At 32.1% G+C, this 19,540-nt stretch overlaps 1 protein-coding gene and 1 long non-coding RNA gene across 2 annotated transcripts; both read left to right on the forward strand.

Moving 5' to 3' along the window:
- Positions 1-12,052: 12,052 nt before the first annotated feature.
- LOC140050764 (uncharacterized) lies at positions 12,053-13,591 on the forward strand. The gene is made up of 3 exons (XR_011845458.1): positions 12,053-12,068; positions 12,370-12,484; positions 13,572-13,591. It is a non-coding gene; the product is annotated as an uncharacterized lncRNA (long non-coding RNA).
- Positions 13,592-14,485: 894 nt separating this feature from the next.
- Positions 14,486-17,683, forward strand: LOC140045374 (uncharacterized). Its single transcript, XM_072090239.1, has 5 exons — positions 14,486-14,612; positions 14,712-14,755; positions 14,893-14,958; positions 15,085-15,151; positions 15,338-17,683. The coding sequence occupies exons 1-5, from the start codon at positions 14,553-14,555 to the stop codon at positions 16,043-16,045; spliced, it is 945 nt and encodes a 314-aa protein (XP_071946340.1). The 5' UTR covers positions 14,486-14,552; the 3' UTR covers positions 16,046-17,683.
- Positions 17,684-19,540: the final 1,857 nt, after the last annotated feature.

Below are 19,540 nucleotides of genomic sequence, written 5' to 3' on the forward strand. Positions count from 1 at the left end.
GCTGTGTGTTCAATATGTGTCTGAATATAGTGGTTGTGTGCTTATCTGAATTTGCCGAAGACAAACAAACGCTGACGACGTCGCTCTCCCGCGTTTTATGCAAATCTTAATGAGATCTATAATCTAATGATCTAATGAGATGTGTTTGTATTTTGTGACGCGAAGCACCACTTTTATTCATTCATTTAATTAATATCATGTTTCGGCAAATGATTGAAGTGAATAGCTTGCGTGCGTTTGAGATTTCACTGGGCATTATGATACAATTTGAACACAACACCCAAAAAAATCCCACTTGCCCGTAAGTTTTACTTGCCCGTAAGTTTTACTTGCTCGTTTCACCAAACAAAATACTGCAAAACCTTGAAAACTAAACAAACATGACAACAATTTCCGCACATTGAAAATTGTCTTCGATTTCAGATCACGATGTAGGCCTTATTAAATGAACCTAATCTCTAACTTTAGATCAAGTGTGAATGCAGTTTAAATCCACATATTTGTACGCACATCATTGGAACATTCTGAACACGTATTAAGTTGACGGATTTGACAAATAATTCCACAAAGTGATATATTTAGAGAGGATGGGAGGAGGGAAGATAAGATAAAACACATCTTCTCAGCTTTGATTAATAAGTACCGACAATCGACGTAGTGTGAAACCGAAAACGTATAATATGAACTTTGACCCAAAGAATTACTAGAAAAAAGTCTGTAAACATTTTCTAAGAATTCAGCATACGATACCACCAATGAATGATATTATAATAATTAATGTAAATAGTTCTGTTTGTTCAAAATGTCAGCAATTGTGAAGAACTGAAGGACGAACGGCTGTAGGTCTACTTTAGAAGACATATTGTCCCCCTGAACAAACTATTTTTTCAATTTGTTGCTGAATATGCTATTTTGATGTCACAAAATACTTATCTTCAGCCCAAAAAATTGAAGAAAAAAAATATTTACTTGAAAAAACTTTGATTTGATTGTCGGTCAGACAATACATTTTTGGTTAAATAAAACTGTTTTTTTTTAAAAAAATCATTAGTTTGTTTATTTTTTTTTACGGAAGTGAATAACTTTAGTAAAATTGCAAAATGGCAAAGGCCTATACAAAATCTAGGATTTTATTAATTTTAATACTAATACTAATATATCTATTATATAGTGGCCTACATAATATCTAACTGTGTCTATTTTGCATTCAGGTGCAAAGTAAAAGATTACTGCAGTTTTAGTATTATACTTCCAGAAACTATTGATGTTTGCCTACTGTATGAAGACTGTATGAACACGTACGTAGAGCGGGTTCCATGACGTCATGGATTGTGCTGGCCAGTCTGAAACTCAATGTATACACACTAGCGAGCAAAATCCCTGACGTCAGTGAAACAGTTCATCCAGTATCAGCGGCGTTTTTGAAAAGTTATCACAAGTTGCAGAAACAACCAACGTAAATTGCTAGTTAATACAATACGGTGCTTTTGTCTATCTTACCACAGTGCCACTGGTTTCCTCTCTTCCGATATCCACAAGATCTGTCGTCACACACAGACTCACGCTTTATGCTGTACTGCAACCGGTCGTTGACTATACCATATATCCGCAATTTTAGTTTTTAGCCTAACAGCTTCGTTTCAAAACCTTTCTTGATATTTTATATTGCTGTTGACCACAATAGTGGAATTCAATTTCAATTAAAACTTTATCTGAGACAAATATTCAATATGCAATGATAATAAGATTATTGATCTAGGCCTTGTTCGTTAAAATCTCGAGGAGAAAAAAATAGAATAATGATGTCAGTGATAGTGATGTCAGTGATAATGATGTCAGTGATAGTGGTCGAAAACAACAAATAAATATATCTATTTTGTAGACGTGCGCGTGAGTAAAGCGGTGTCGTTCTTTCGCTGACAATTTAATTTTTTTTCAATTTATAAATTGTACAACAGAAATAATATATTTATGCTTACCATGTGAAAGCGACCTTCCGTATATTATTAGGGTATTTTACCATCAGCAGAAACAGGGCCATATTCGTTGATTTACCGTATACCACTGGTTGAGAACATCCCTAATCTTTCATGTATGCCTACGTCCCATTTCGTCAGTGTGAATCGACCAAGTTGAACTATTAGCTAAGCCACCATACAGTTTATTTATTTAAAGTAGTACCCAACTCTATAAAATGAACGCAAATAAACTCAGTAACAAAACTAATTCGTTTATATAAGATCAAGTTCGAAACTGAGTCGTATTTCGAAGTAAAACAATGATTTTTTTTTTCACATTTATGAGAAAATAACATTTTCCCTTTTTGGAAAATTACACTGGAAATACAATACTTGGAAAATTCAATTTCCCCGTTGAAGTTGAGTAAGGTTTCCTTTACGTGATTCGTCATTTAAAAAGTAAAAGTATATTTTGGACAGTATTACGGACATCAACTCGATCTTTGTAAGTATTAGGTAATGTCTTAAATAACATTAATAAACTTGTGAGGTATTGTTTTTTGCCGGTGGCAGCACAATTCGCTTACACAAAAGCATTCTTTGTATTTTACATACCTTGTCTGCAGATAGAACCTACTGACGGAGATAACAGTATCAGCCTACACCTAGACTTTCTACTATCTATCAGCTGAAGAATCCGATGTCTTCCTCTACTTTGGACCTTCCCCTCTTTGGACTTTTTACCTTGAACAATAAGACCCCAACACCCCATATGCCCTTCACCATAAAAAAACCAAAGCAAGAACAAAAACATTTCTTGTTCACTTCACAACACATACAGTAAAACATGTATAGTATAAAATATATTTCTATCTGCGTTTTAGTAACCAAAGCTCCCACAGTTGTGAATACTGTATAGAGAAATTGGACCAGAGTGTTATCAGTTTGAAGGACTGAAATTATTCACTAATACTGTCCAATGCTTGTGAAAATAACAGATGTTGTGGCGTGTTTTTTTGTTGTTTTTTTTTTTGTTTTTTTTTTGGTTTTTTTTATTCATACTTTTGAAAGGGACAAGCAAAAAAGGACAAATTTAAAGAAAATATATCATGCCTTTTCTTTAAATTTGTCCTTTTTTGGACAGGCCTAAAGGAATAAGAAAAATAAAATAAAATTTATATATTTTTTAGGAATCAAATTAGGAAGTAAAAATAGTCGTACCATATCTAAATTTAAAAAAAGTACCAATCAGTAGACTACAGACGATGTCAAATACTTGTATACGTTTCAGCAACTTGTTATTATAGGCATGTTATCAGTAATTTATCACGAGCTATTTTAAATTATGATTTGTGACTAAAATACGAGGGCAAATCCCTTTGAGATGTAGTAGAAATCAAAAGCTAACATTTCTTATTAATACCTTATTTTTAACTTTCACTTGAGAACTGCCAGAAATTAAAAAAGGGAATTTCCCTATTTATAGCCATAATCAGTCAGCCATATCCAGTATAGGCTCGGGTGCACAAAAACGTCGATATATTTAAATAAATCCACAAACAGCTTTCCGTGGAGACTCGAATTGAAATAGCCAATTGAATAAACCCCGAAAGTCAAAATAAACTCTTTACATTATTTGGACCATCATGTACCACCGGTAAAAAGCTTCGATGAGCGTGACTTGCATTGCAAACGAAGATTTTCAAAACTTTCTGAACTGTGGTTGAGAAGCATCCGTTAACAAGTCATAGGCGGGCCTAGGAATTTATAATGACCAAAACTAGCGCTATCCTGTACGTTGACGCTGAAGCAGATGCTAATCGACATTTCTGATTTGGAACAATCGTTTTAATGAATAAAAAAACAATTTTATTCAAAAATAAAATTATAAAGAGGGCCGAGACTGAGATAATGAATTGGACCAAAAACAATTTTTTATTCAAAAAAATAAAACGACAAAAGAGGGCCGAGAATATTTTAGATTATCGCTGTTAAACACCGGGAAGGAAAAGTAAAAGTGTTTAGTAGGCCTACCGTATTGATAAATATGCGTTTTAATTTAAATTAATTTTAAATTTTTCCATGCAGGAAAGAAGACCGACTAAAAACAACAGAGGTTAAAAAGTTCAGAAGAAATTGGGTAAAACAACGGTAAGTTGAAGCAGGGAATAGTCACTCTTCCTTGGTTCAAGTAAACCACCACACCGCCACCGGGATTCACTTTGTAGGCTGCTTAATTATAGACAAATCAACCAAGCTGCGATGATGATCGAGGTTAAGCACAGAATGATATAATATCATATCAATTTACCAAACCATGATTTTACTAGGGCCTAAAAATGATAGGTGAATAATGAATTTTGAACAGTACATTCGGGCTTTAAAAAGTTATTCAAAGCGGTCGTTGCTGAAGTCAAAATCATCCCTAGGCTATTCACTTTTTAACACAAAATTCATCGTTTTTGTGTTGTAGTTTTCAACTTTCGTCTGATATCATATTCACAAGCATATTGTACGTAAATTAAGATTTTTTAATGTATTGTATTAGTATAATTAATGTATAAACTTTATTTCATGGTTTTGATTTTAAGAGAACTGTATAATATTGTTTTGTCGCCGCCGAGAAAAAATTTTTAAAGAATTTGAGATTTAAATATTTTATACATAAGAAAAAATAATAACATCAAACTATTATTATTTATAGAAATAACAAAACAAAAAAACACAGTTACCAAATAAATAACAATTATCTATAAAGAAAAACCAATAGGCCTACATGAATTAAGGGGGGAAATAGATTAACAACAAGTAAATAAAATAATTGATGCTAAATAAAATTAAAAACAATTGTAATGTCATTGAAATGTACTGTTTTTTTTTAAATCCATACTGGATATTTCTTTTTTTTAATAAAAAATAAAGTAGAAAAAAAAGTTTACAATTACAGTCTTTGTGTTAATGTATATGTTATTTTGTGCATGCTTATGACAACATACTTTATATGAATGGTTGCAAATGTAAAATGCTTTAATATAGGAATATACAAAAATTAGGAATTAGTTTAACGATAACTTAACTATAAAACTATTGGCCTAAGAGGATGCATAACTTGCATTGGGCCGGCCGTTGGATGCCATTTATAGCGTACTGAACTTTGACCTAAACGCATTAGTAACTGTTTCATTTAGTTTAGTAACCGATAAGTCAATCATCTAAAATCACATTATAGTTACATTTACAAATATTAAATAAAACTACAAACAAAACACAAACCAGAACACTAAAAAACCGAAAAATACGACCGAAAAATAAACTTTAAAAAAGACAAAATGCGTAGGCCTATTGATTTGTTTTCTTTGTTGTTGTAATATACAAATGCAATTTGTTAGCTATAAATTATTCTACCACCCAATTGGTACTAAGATTTTTCTATCCGATTTCTTGTGGTGGTGCACATTCGTTTGGTCTCCTGAAAGGGACGTGACCGTTATTGGTACTTAGGCTACTGCCTAAAATAATGTACGCGTAAAATATATACCTCGGTGCATTCATATATTCGAATTTGAAACCCACATACGACAACAAAAGTTTTACTATGGTGAAATAACATAAAACATAATAGAATATAGTTTGAATATTTAAAGTTAGAAATTTAAAAAGTTTGTAGTGTTTTTAAAAAATAAAATGGCTAAACCACTAGGCCTATAAAACTATGCTTACTATCAGTCTGCAATTGACTAACAAATAATTTTCAACAAAATAATGTATGTTTGGATATATTTAAAGTTATAATTCCAAGACGAAAAAGAAATCAAACAAGTTTGGATTGTTTAAATTATAAAATGGCTATAAAAGTTATTTATTGACTAACAAATAATTAAAAAAACTATTCATATAGGGCCTATAGGCCTTTACTCAACACGAATCCAAAAAGGGTAAAAGTAATGTGAAAACTTAATATTTCAATCTACTAATATATTGATGAAAAGTTTCCGATTTATTATTTATTTATTATTTATTTGTTATTTATTTATTATTTATTTGTTATTTATTTGTTGTTAGGCCTATAAACAATGTTCCTTACCCATTATTATAAATTAAATCAAGTAGCAAAATTTGTTTCTGCTTATGTATTATCTTATAGGCCTAACCCAGCAACATGATGTTAAAATGAGTATGTGTTATAAATGTCCAAATAATGTGTATATACTTAGGCCTACAATAGTAATGTTTAATGAATACCAATATTGAATGTATGCTGCTGTAATTTTCCCGCCTTTAATATGATAATGATGATACCACTAGTTATATGATATTGTATTTATTGTACAGAATAATATTCATTCATCTATATGTTGAAACTTGGACCATAAAAGTTAATGGAAATTAAATGATAGAAGTAGGTATATTCATTATATACTAACATGTTTAAACCTAGCCCAAATATTAAAACTTAATGGAAATTAAATTATAATGATGGGATATTTGTAACATGCATAGGTATAAGTTTATAATTATCGCAGTATAAAACAACATAGGGCCTATTATATTAAAATCATACTATCATGTTGATTGGTTCAAAAAAATAAATTTAATTTATATTTAGTGCCCATAATTTTGAAATTCCTTGAGCAGAGATGTGCGCTGTTTAAATGATAGGATACAAAATTAAGGTGTGTCAATCTGTAATTTATATTGAATAAATTCGTCAAATTATTGTTGTTATATTGGGTCAGTCTGGTGGTGCTGAAACTTTTTTTAAAACCCTATTTAACGTACATTTACTACATGCAAAAGACATACAATCTGATGTTCAGTACTGGTGGTATATGGAGTGTGAGCCATGTACTAGTCGATCTAGCCGATCTTTTAGCCTGACTTCTTGTAGCCTAGGAATTGCAGAATCAAATTAGAATTTCAGATAAAATGTTGCAGTTTAATAATACAAGACATATTTTCTGTAAACCTTAGTGTTTTAGCAAATGTAATAGTACTATAATCGGTACATGATCCTCTTAACTAATGAATGACTGTCGTCGGTACCTAGTACACTCGGTTTAATAGCAAAGCAGCTGCATGGCCACTATGAGTAGGCCTACAAATATCATTATTATTATTAAGACTTACCTTTTATACTTTATACGTTGATCTAACGTAATTTGGTAGAATATGTATCTTCTGCAAAAACGTGGACCACCACCCCTGGTCAGAAAATACAGTCCTCATTTTTCTGAGACGAACTTAAAGCCATGTGTAGCCTACTTACTCGCAGTTTCGATTCATGCCCCTTCCTGGGGTTCAGCTCGCTCGCCTTGTTAATCAGAGAATCCAATTAAAGTCTATATTTTCTTGAATGTATATTTGCATAAACTACTGCAATTTCGACTTCTTGTTACCAGCAATATCACTAAAAATTAAGAGTTTTCGGCGGCAAGTTCATTGCAATATACTAGGTATATCTGTATTATGACGTAGTCAATTTCCTTTCGTTGAATATTCATGATTATACCGAAAACATGCATATGCATGTTTCTCAGAAAAAATCTGGATTGACCAATCAGAATGGAGTAAACCAATTACGCCTTATAAAGGCTTGGAACGTATGCATTGTGTGTATTATACGGTATAATAGTTGCTGACCTTTCTATACCAATATGGAGATATCTATGTTTTATTAAATGTAGATAGACTTATTAAAAGTATCTCTCTTTTTATTGGAACGAGTTAAAATAACTTAAAAATAAATGATAAATGGCATGACCATCATGCTATTGAAATTTACAATTAAAACATATTGTTTAATCTCTGAACAAAGTCCATTTACTGAATTTGACCGAAAAGCATACAGACTTCAGAACTGTTATTTTCGTATTAGAAAATTTAAGAGAAACCATAGCACACAGCAGATATAAACAATATTTACATAAAATAAAAATTGTATATAACATTATGTAATAAACTGTCCCTGTAAGATCCCTGCAACATTGTAACAATGTAAATGTATATTGTTTAATTGTTTAATAAATGTGATTAAATAATGTCAATGATGTTCATTATAATAAATAATCTTCATGTATGTAAAATCGTGATAAAATAAATCCCTAAAAATATTAACACTTTATGGAAATTATCCTACTGTAGTTACTGCACCTACACCTCTACAATAATGTAGGCCTATGGTTTCGTTTGTTGTTGTTGTTGTTGTTGTTGTTGTTGTGAGACTGCAGTAATTAAGCGGGTGTAGGGGCTCAATTTTCAGACACTTATTACCCCAGAAAACAATTAAAAGCTTGCTAAATACTTTAATAAGCAGGTTAAGAGAGCCAACAAATACTGCAGTAACTAACAAGATACAATCTTGTCACGTAATAATTACTTTAAAGGGCTTTAATAAACAGGTTCAGAGCCACAAAATTCAGTTACACTGCAGCAAAATTAATTTAAACAAATGTTTGTGATTTAGGAGCTAAACATTCTATAAAGTATATTTATATAAGAAAGCTTTAGAGCAGAAAAGTAAAGATACAAACTTTTTAAAATGTTATTAAAGAGAAAAGTAAAAACACTTGAAGATGTATTGTCCCCCAAAAACATGAAAAATTCAGGTTATTAAATCATACTTTGAATAGGTTGTTTTGTAGTTTTAATGAAGTCAATCACAAAAATAATGTTTTCACTTATAAAATAACAAAATAAATGGTTATATTCAACCAAAAGCCCATTAGCTGACAGCATGTTTTGCTTTAAATTACATTTTTTTTTTCAGGTACAGTAAATACATTGTTTTAGTTCAGATTTTTGGTCAAAGTGGATAACTATGTGACATTAAAATTGAATATTTAACAACAATTTTTTAAGAATTATTTTGTCACAGGGGGACAATAGGGGTAAATCTTTGAAAAAGCTACTTCTGATACACGCAACGAATATAGGCCACGCCTTACCGTCCTTATTGCAACACCAAAGAGATAGGAAAGGGAAAATAGGAAGACTAGTGAACATAAATTTGGCTTGTAAACATGAGAATAATATTGTATTTATGCATACAACAGAATGTATTATGGTATCAACATTGAATCATCCAGGCTTCATAACAAAATGATGGAGATCCTGAAATGATCTGATACCACCGGTGTCTTTTTTATGTTTTTTTTTTTTAATTTATTTTTTATTTCAACTGTTTTTTCTAATGTGATGCAATTGATTTTGTAACTATGGAGATACATATCCGAAATAAACGTAAAATGAAATGAATAGCCAATATAAAAGTTATGCTGTCTCATGCCAAGAAATCCGAGGCATAGGCCAGTCTGTAGGCCTAGGCTATACAGTAGTATACAGTATTACACTCTCCTCTGGGACACCCATATTACCACCTTTTTGACACTTTCCCCAGCCTGAACGAGAAGGTGAATACATAACACTACGACTGACTTCATTCTGGGGACACTGATGGAACCGTGTTTAGGTTCCAGCCTGAACGAGGAGTTGAATACATAACACTACGACTGACTCCATTCTGGGGACACTGATGGAACCGTGTTTAGGTCCCAGCCTGAACGAGGAGGTGAATACATAACACTACGACTGACTTCATTCTAGGGACACTGATGGAACCGTGTTTAGGTCCCAGCCTGAACGAGGAGGTGAATACATAACACTACGACTGACTCCATTCTAGGGACACTGATGGAACCGTGTTTAGGTTCCAAAAGTGTTCCCTTAATAAGTATTCTATTCTAGAAAGCCATAAAATGACCACGACGGCTGCGCATTCAGATCGTGTTTTTTGGAAATATTGTTATAATTCAGCAAATCAAGCGATTGTTTGTATACACCAAAGCAAAGTCCAGTAGTGAATTAACAAAAGAAGAAATTCGTTCGCTGATTTTATTTAACCATAACTCAGTTGTTATTATTATTCCGAACGTAAATTGAAATTCTATTAAACATTTACTTTATTGCAATCTTTACAGATTTGAAGTTTGAAATATTATAATAAAAAATAATCCTGATTATGCAAATGGGTGATGTCCTCTGATTTAGGCCTACGGTATAAAAATGGAGCCATGTATAAATAACAGGACGTCACTGATAAAGCATACTACGGTGGCCTATAAGTGTCACGGCAACTTATAGGCCACCGTAACATACCCTAAAGGCCAATTTACACAGACGTCGAGCGGTAACGGACGGTAATAACAATATTATGTTATTCCTTATGACCATTTACACACAATGTGGAGCGGCAGGTGGTTTCTGCTCAGGATAGATACAGATTCTACGTGGGACAAGCTACGCGGTTTCCCGCTTACCGTTACCGCCCCCATCTGTAAAATAAAACAAATGAAATGCTCTTGTCTGTTGTTCGAAATGCTATTCAAGTTCAAGTGCTTTTCGGCATGACTGAATGAACATGAGCTGGCCGAAAGTATACATCGTGTGTTCGACATGGAACAATTCATCGACGCGCAGGAATAATTATGCTGAAAAGAGACTCTTGTTTTCTACAGAAGGTGACATTGTTTATGCTGCAGCGTACTGTATCCGGAAAGGAAACATTGTGGACACGGTGATATTTAGGGGAAGTCCTACTGATAGCAGTGACGTCATACACTTAAAACTACAGATACAGATGTATGATAGTGCTTCCATGTTACAGTCGTGCTTCATTATGCGTAGGCCTACGTTTGTAACCCCATATTAGTACTTGAGGTATACACGTGAAATCATAAATTTAATGATTGTGTCAGAGGGGCGGCGACTTAATATTTGTAAAATAATAAATATTTTGTCACATATGCCGTTTCTTATTTCCAGACAAAAATAGAAACTCCAACTGGTGGTAGACAAGGGAGCAGTAACCATGCTTGACTCGGGAAAATCGACGTCTGTCTGGCCTACTACAGCTAGTATTGTTGTTTGGTAAACATTAACATGAAATATAATACATCAGATCAACACATAATAAAACACAATGAAATTAATACAAATACACAATTTACACAAATGCAATAAAAACACAAACTGTTGAAAAGGGAAAATGTTACTAATAACTGGCCAATCAGCAGAAGTTACAATTGATATTTTGTTTCGCTTCGATATCAAACATGGGGGCGCTATTTTATGCTTTTAAGATTGATCTATTTGGCGTATACTTTCATATGATAATTAGCTTCTAAACTTCAACTCACCACGTGATCGGTAACATAAATATGAAATAACTTTTAAATAATAAGAAAATAAAATTGGCTATCTAAGTTTTAAAATGATTTGCTTTTGTAATTCAAAATAAAACTAGTTCACTCGTAAACATGGCAAAAAGATACGTTGAGGACCCGGTTGAGGAGTAACCAGAGTATGTCGACGCCCTCTATGATCTTCGTGGTATATTTTGTATTACAGTGTAACAGAATACTGCAACAGTAAATACATTTTCGTAGGGGGAAAACTACGAGTTTATTTACAGAAGAATAATGATAATAAAAAAAAATAACTGCATATGATATAATATGACTGTTATGAGTCCATTATGAAATAGATAATTAGATTAGATTTTGGTGGTAATCAAGCGCCAAAACTGGTCCGGTCGGATCGATTTTGGCGTTGAGAAACAGCCGCTAAAACAGGTCTGACTAGGCCAAAACTGGTCCGGCCTTTAAAATCGCGTAATTTATTTTTTTAAATGTGGTAAGAAGCCTGCAAACAGTTCAAATGGTTAAAGTAAACTATGCTTAAAGTAAATATACTAAATATTACCGTACAAATGAAAAGAAATTATCGAAACACTAATTAAACTCTAATCGGCTTTTGGGATATTCTATTGTTCAGTTCGTTTAAAACTAATAGCGCCTCTAGTAATTTTATATTATGTCTAAGAACCGAACGCCGATTTATTCTTGCACATTTGTAATCTCTCCGTTTCGATAATTTCTTTTCGATTTACTCTAAGCATAGTTTACTTCAACCATTTGGACTTTTTCCAGGCTTCTTATGACATTTTTAAGGATAAATAAGCGATTTTGAAGACCGGACCAGTTTGGCCTAGCCGGACCTGTTTTAGCGGCTGTTTCAACGCCAAAATCGATCCGACCAAATTTCGCGTTACAGGTCTACATAACATGAATTAAATAAATTGTGTATGAATCCGAAGATGGATTCATTTTGGAAAGAAGTTTGGCAATTCGATTTTTGTTTCATTAGAATGTTATATTATCAGACAACACATTTAGGCTTAACTTAACGTAACAGTTCAGATAACCAGGCAATGTAAGCCTACTTAGTCTATCGATACGTGATGGTGACCCCACTAACTCATTCATAATGTCCTTCTATAACAACTATAGCAAACATGTTGATATTATAATTACTGTACGTTCTTCTTTTTCGTTAACCCTATCGTGTTCTGTAGTGTAGTACCAACAAAGCACGGGTCAAGTATCCGGAAGGGTAATCCATTCACTAATCAACTTCTGTATCATCTTCACTTCCTGTTCAATCAGACAATTTTATTCGTTCAACACCACGTAAGTATATACTAGGCCTATTCCATAGAATAGACCTACTACTCAATAATGAATATTAATTGATTTACAACATACACCGGTTTGACAGCTGACATCCATTATCAGTACAACTTATTTGCTTTCATAGGATCACATGTGGAGAAATAAGTGTTGATGAGTCCATTTTCTTTTAAGTACTAAAAATAATTCCCCGGGCACAGTTTTCGCTTTTATTGAATCGGTTACGTTTCTGCTTCAATAGAAATGATCTTATTTTTCTTTTTTCTTTTTAAAGCGCACACTCACTTTTTTTTTTACTAACGGAAGGAAATATTGCATTCAAAATAGCCTACTACTTAAGAGAGAGTTCTAAATTAAATAATTAAATACAAAATACAATAAAGGCTGACGATTTTACAGGCCTTGAGAACATTTAAAAAAAACCAAATAATGATACCTGCGTCATCTCTGTGTCATCAATTTAGTGATTTTTACTGTTTTATACATTTTTATTATTTGAACCACACAGGACCATACGTAAAACAGGTGATCTATACTAATAATAATAATATTTTTTTATCCTTATGCCTACTTGTTTAATCGAATAAAGATTGTATAAAACCTACCTAAATCATAGTAATGTTCTACTATCTGATCAAACTGGCTATTTCTAAAAATTGTAGGCCCAAGCAAAGAGATTTGCTTAGGCCGAAATTATCTCATTTGAATTTCATAAAATGTAGCCCTACGACACAACATTAGTCTTCAATAGACGCTCCTGTAATTGAAATTGTGGATATAATGCGCCATAAAAAAGAGAACAATTAAGTAAATTTAATTTTAATTAAATTTTATTAAAAACAACACATTGTGAAGCATGGAGGAATTAGTTTCATGGGAAAAGTAAAAAAGCTGTAATTGAAAACTATCATTTAGGGCACTGAAAAGAAATAATTATAGAACTCAGGACAATGTCACGACATTCGTCTAAAGTGACAAAACCATCCATCACCACAAACAATGGTGGCCATGAGGTAAATAGATTTTCTTGTTTAATGCAAATTTATAATATTCGATGAATACGACTATCGGATCGGTATTCTCACAGAGATTGAAGAATCGCCGATAGAAAGTTTCTTTGAAGCTAGAACAATAACAAATTTTGGAGAACACTTCATGAAAATCAAGAGTGAACATGAACATCATGAAGATCATTTGATATAGGCTAGTATTATTTTGTTTATTTATTAGGTCCGATGGGTGCGTCTAGTTTGATTTAGGTCCGATGGGTGCGTCTAGTTTGATTCCATTCCTCTATACTGAATGATGTTTCACCTGGTTACATTTCTGAATAATATTTCGAAATCTACTATAAATTTATTATATACATATATACATACATATTATGTTCTCCATATAGGCCATTGAAGCAATCAATCAGTTAGGCCTATTGTTTTATGATGCTGAGAATTTGATATAGGCTACCATACATAATTTCATGTGAAGCAAATTATGTACTATTCATACATCGAGTGCATTAATTACAAAATGCATTAAAAAAATTCGCAGTTAAAACGAATGTTCGGAATAATAAGCAATGTTGAAAAAGGAGGTGTTAGAAACCGATTCCATAAACTGCCGACCGTACCTCCATCCTATGAATCCTATAATTAATCAATGTTTAGTGAAATTATGATGATAGAGGCTATAAGTGTTGTGCCTATTGCATTCCTAGCTGTAAACTATTTGTGTTTTTTATTCCCCCACTTTAATGAAAAGGATAAATTTAAATGGAAAGGTTCTATATGTGGCTCTCATTATTAGTTTCTAAAAAAAAGCTTTCGAAATCAACGATGTGTATCTTTATCGAATGGTTTTGTGTTGTTTCACACACGCTACTTCTCAAATTATCGTCTGCTGGCTGTGACGTCACGAGTGATTATTACGGGATGTTACAAAGGCCGTGTGTACGTTTGGCATCCTGTGTGCTATCAATAGCCCTTTCAATAATCTGCTATTGAATTGTGCTTCGCCTGAGCTATCGCCGTCTACAGGCCGTGTAGGCTGCTAGCTGACTGTACAATACATAATGGCAGAACAAGATCAGGTCTTCGCCGCCGAAGCGATCCTACAAAAACGATTTAGAAAGGCTAGTAAACGATTTCTTACGGCTTACATATCTAAAGGAATTAATACTACGAAAATGTAAGATTCTAACTGTAATATTTTTTCGTTTTGTCTGTTACAGGGAAATGCTGAATTTTTAGTGAAATGGAAAGGCTGGTCGAATAAGTGAGTATAGTTTTATTCATAAGTTGAATTCTGCTTCCGTAATTATGCCCATGTTTATTCGATTATTTAGGCTTATATTTCAATTTGTCTGCTTAAGATATTAATATAATCTGATAAAGAAATATATTCTCTTTTAGACACAATACTTGGGAACCCGAAAACAACATTTTAGATGACCGTTTATTGCGATTTTTCGAGCAACGGTAAGTAAATAATTGATTAGTATGATACAATATGGCGATCCGGTATAACACTTGAATTCGTATGTTGATTTTAAAGTTCATGCGGTATATACAGGCAACTCTTTATATTTTCGTTTTGTTAATTAGACAGAGAAATCGGGGATTTAGTACAGAACCTAGAAGGGGTAGAAGACCAAAACGTAGAGGTCGACCAGTAAGTAATAAAATTGTGTTTTCACCATGTATTTTGGTTATTTTTATGACGTATCGAGCGACAGTACAGAATTGTATGCGCCATTTAACTGGTTTATCTGCTATAAATACAAAACCGTAAACAATACTCAAGTTTTCGTTTTATTTTTACAAAATATAAATATATGGAATTATATTTTTATCGTAGTCTTTAGATTCCAAACGAGAATTTTTAAATACAGAACCTAAACATGCAGTACAAGCAAAAGCTCGTCTTCGTCCTAGAAAGGATGACTTAATGTTGAACGAAAATTCAGACGACGACAGCAACAATGATGCATTTGATTTGAATAGTTTAGATGAGAATTCCAACACAGATATAAATTTCGTTGAAGACCCACCAAAAGTAGACGATTTAGATGAAGAAGAAAAACGAAAAATCGCAGAGGATGAGGAGCAGCTAAAACTTTTACAAAGTGCTAGCACATGCGCTATACGGTCCCGAAGTACGTCCTTTGACCATCACGAAGTCGAATTTAAAGTGTTTAAAAGGCGAGGACGACCACCTAAAAATGCCTCCCGTCGCGGTGGTGCTAGAGGGGGTGGTAGGCACAAACGATGCCTGCCTAGCGTTATGTTACCACAACACAAAGAAATTGAATTGAAAAAGATATTACCAGATCCCATTCCTGTTTCCCCACCACCATCTCCCAAAGAAATCCCTGTTGTTGAGTTTAAACCAAAACCAACGAATGTGTTCATACCACCACTTTGGCGGCCGACACCAAACGTCAAAGTGGATAACGTTGTGGTCACGGAGGTAACGGAACATGAGTTGACCATTACAGTTCGTGAATGTCCAACAAGCGAAGGGTTTTTTGATAAAAGTAATGATGAACGTAATTCTATTCGATGATTAAGGATGTTGAAGATTATGATTAATAATAGCCTATCATCATTAAAATCAAGGGTAATGTGATTATGATGATTAAATAAGAAATTCTGATTATGGAATTAACAGAATATTTTCAACTTGCATAATTATCTTAAGTTTATTTAATATATAAATTTAATAACATGGGTCGAATAATACATTTAAATCTAAGTTAATATAAGTATTATTAAATACAAATAACAGTGAATTTGAATTAAAGTATAATTTTATTGTGACTAATTTCTTTTAAAAAATGTTTGATATATTTTCAAGAATTTGGAAATGATTCCTGTATCATTATTACAGTTGAATATAACTAGGCCTAATGTTCGACAAGCTGTTTTATCTCTGGTAGTAACTAAATATTTGCGTTTATTATTAATACCGTTGTAATCGCGCGTTGTTTGTTTATTTGGTGGAATAATTACTGTATATATTTTAACATAATAATTTGTTTTAAGAACACGCCTACATAATACATTGAAATGATCCATGTATGTGCTTACAATGTATATTAAATTGAGCTTAACACCCCCACCATACACCTCTACATGTACTCTAGCATCAGGGTATTTATATTACGCTTACGTACGCGGTTAAGAATTTATAATTTGCATAATAATTCCGTTATTATATTTACTGGTCTATAATTCATTTATCATTCATCAACTTTTATTGATCTAATTTATATAAAATAAAATTAGAAAATCCGTGTTAATAAACTGCAGTTAAAATACAACGATTGTAAAAACAATACGGATAAAGTTATAAATATACTTTGTATATAGTATTAGTATAGTAGTAGTACTAATACTATATACTACTAATAAAAAAAAAACTTGGCAAAATTATTATTATATGATTATATTGTATTACATATTTAATAAACTTATTTTTGGAGATTATTAGAACCGTACGTAAAGTTCAGCAGCCGATTTGGTTTAAGTATGGTTTTATAGTGAAAAAAAGTATGGAAAATATTTGTCTCTCCATTATATAAACAACGACTACTGAGTCGTTGCACCTGATGGTATACCATTCAAATAGTGTTAATTAAACAATAGCATTCAAATAGTGTTAATTAAATTATTCCACTATACTTTGTATAATTGTAAATAAAATTAAATATAAATATTGAATATATATTTAAATTAATAACCGTGGGTACTTTTCGACTTGCTTTTATTTTTGTGCTATATTTTTCAAAACTGTAAATAAGTCAATCTGTCATGTTAATGAAGCTTTAAGAACAGTGTTTGTGAATTTGTAAATAGGGAAGATTATTTCAAAATTATTTGCAATTAAAATTAATTATTTCAGGGGATAATTTTACTTAAAATGATTAAGAAATTCAATTGATTACAGAAGTATTTTCTTTTTCACGCTTAGATCTTTCACAATTATCAGAAAAGGAATCGTACTTTTAATCGTTTATCGGGAACGTGACATTGAGTTTCCATGGTAGGATCATACATTTCATATTACATAATTTACTGTGCGAATGTATAATATGGTTAAATGCCGATAAATTATCTGTATTATTACTGTTAGTTAATTTATTATGCGGATCGTTACATTATTTTTTTAATTCTCAGATCTTCGTTATTGTAATGGATTCCTATGCAGAAAAATAAAATACGAAAATAAAATACAAAGTACACAGTGAATTGTCTTTGTTGAGTATCATCTTGTAACGCTCACAAGCTGTTACGTCATGATCTTTATAGCATTACGTAACAATCCGTTCATTTGACTGGTATAATATCACAATGAGATACCTAATAAAATAATGATAACGATTTCAACCTAATGAACATAATCTATTTTCACCAAGGGTGCTTAATTACAGTACATTTTAGAATGTTTAAAAATAAAACACAAAACAAAATATCCGGGAACTTAGTACAAGAACTGTACTGTACAGTTCTTGTACTAAGTTATACTAATATTACAATTAGACAATAATACAACAATACATCGCATCCGTGTTTTTGCTTTATACCATAATGTAGATATTACATTTGTTATTCTCATGATCCCACACATATATTCAATTACAAATTGTTAATTATAAACGATATTTTGTTACGAAATTTCATCATATACAACATCATTTGACATGGTAAAAACATTGCACAAACACTTTTTGAAATAATGTGTTAACATAAAGCTCTACTTCTTGACTATCAAACTTTATGTTACAACAAAACGTGATGTGCCATATATGGTAGTGATATGCCCAAATATAGTAGTGATTTGACATCATCATGTCCAGATATTGGGAAATCACATTTTTCGTTTAGTTTAGACAGAGCTTTAGATCCAAACGTTACAGTATTATTTTTGTTAGTTTACTTAAGACTAAATCCCTAACAACATAATACTAATCTGGGAAAGAGGTGTGAAATAAATAGAAAACGACGGTGCAAAATTGCTTTGTTCATTAAATAGGGGACTATAAAGAAAACTTTTGGAAAAGTTCAAAGAAAATATTTATGTCTTATTGGATGGAGAACTTTTAAGAAACACGTCCAATAACAATGTTTCCAATATTCTATTCTTTAAAAGTATACAGTTTACTGAGCTCCAGGCTGGGGTTAGTGGCTTTTGGGAATCATTTTTATTTAAAAATCAAGCAATATTTCTTTACAATACCGTACTGAAATAAAATTAAAACATATATTAAACGTTTACTAGGATGATAAGGGTTAAGTTCCCCAATGTGTAACGGTATAAGAACACAGTTGCGGAGATTTAATTATTCTAATTACTTTCACACCATGAATTCATAAATATTTAATTCTTAATGATTCATGCATTTTATATGAGAACTATTTTTCTGAGAAAGAGTCAGTCACTTTACCATTACCACCGATCAGTCGTTTAAACTTTGTGTGGGCTGGTTTTATTTTTGTCTTTCCTTTCCTGGAATCATTGGATTTGTTCTGATTTGTATTCGGAAAAACTATAACAAGCACCGGATAGTCTACTAAATATTTATTATTACAGCTGTCCAAGGTAAAAATATCAAACGTACTTTTAAATAACATTTTTCTCGAAGTTGAAGGTTGAACATCTTGTGGATGTCGCCATTATCTAATAATGGACATTAATTTGCTTGTTTAAACGCTGGCCATTTATCCAGCCGAAATATATTTAAACAAAATATATAATCTTGCCAGTGATAATTTTAACTGTCTTTAGCCGTGCAAATATTTGTCTTTTTTTATCTGTGTATCTTCGAAAGTTATAAACCTTTATACTTTTAGGTCGTTTAATCAAGATCGCTTTAATCGCGATATCGGTAACATGACAGAATACTGGACCTATTTATTATTTATAGGTCCATGAGAGAATAATGCAAAAAAGGGAATCGAGAATAAAAGAAGTTAAGTGACGTTTTTACCGTTTCGCCTGTTGTTTTAATCAATGTATACGACGTAACTGAAAGCAATGATTTACGCATTCTGATCATCT

The sequence above is a fragment of the Antedon mediterranea genome, chromosome 1 (genome assembly GCF_964355755.1).
Source record: "Antedon mediterranea chromosome 1, ecAntMedi1.1, whole genome shotgun sequence".
Classification (NCBI taxonomy): Eukaryota; Metazoa; Echinodermata; class Crinoidea; order Comatulida; family Antedonidae; genus Antedon; species Antedon mediterranea.

Coding starts and splice junctions, on each gene's coding strand:
- LOC140045374 (XM_072090239.1), top strand. CDS start 14,553: ATGGCAGAACAAGATCAGGTCTTCGCCGCCGAAGCGATCCTACAAAAA. Junction 14,756..14,892: donor TGGAAAGGCTGGTCGAATAA/GTGAGTATAGTT, acceptor ATTCTCTTTTAG/ACACAATACTTGGGAACCCG. Junction 15,152..15,337: donor CAAAACGTAGAGGTCGACCA/GTAAGTAATAAA, acceptor TTTTTATCGTAG/TCTTTAGATTCCAAACGAGA.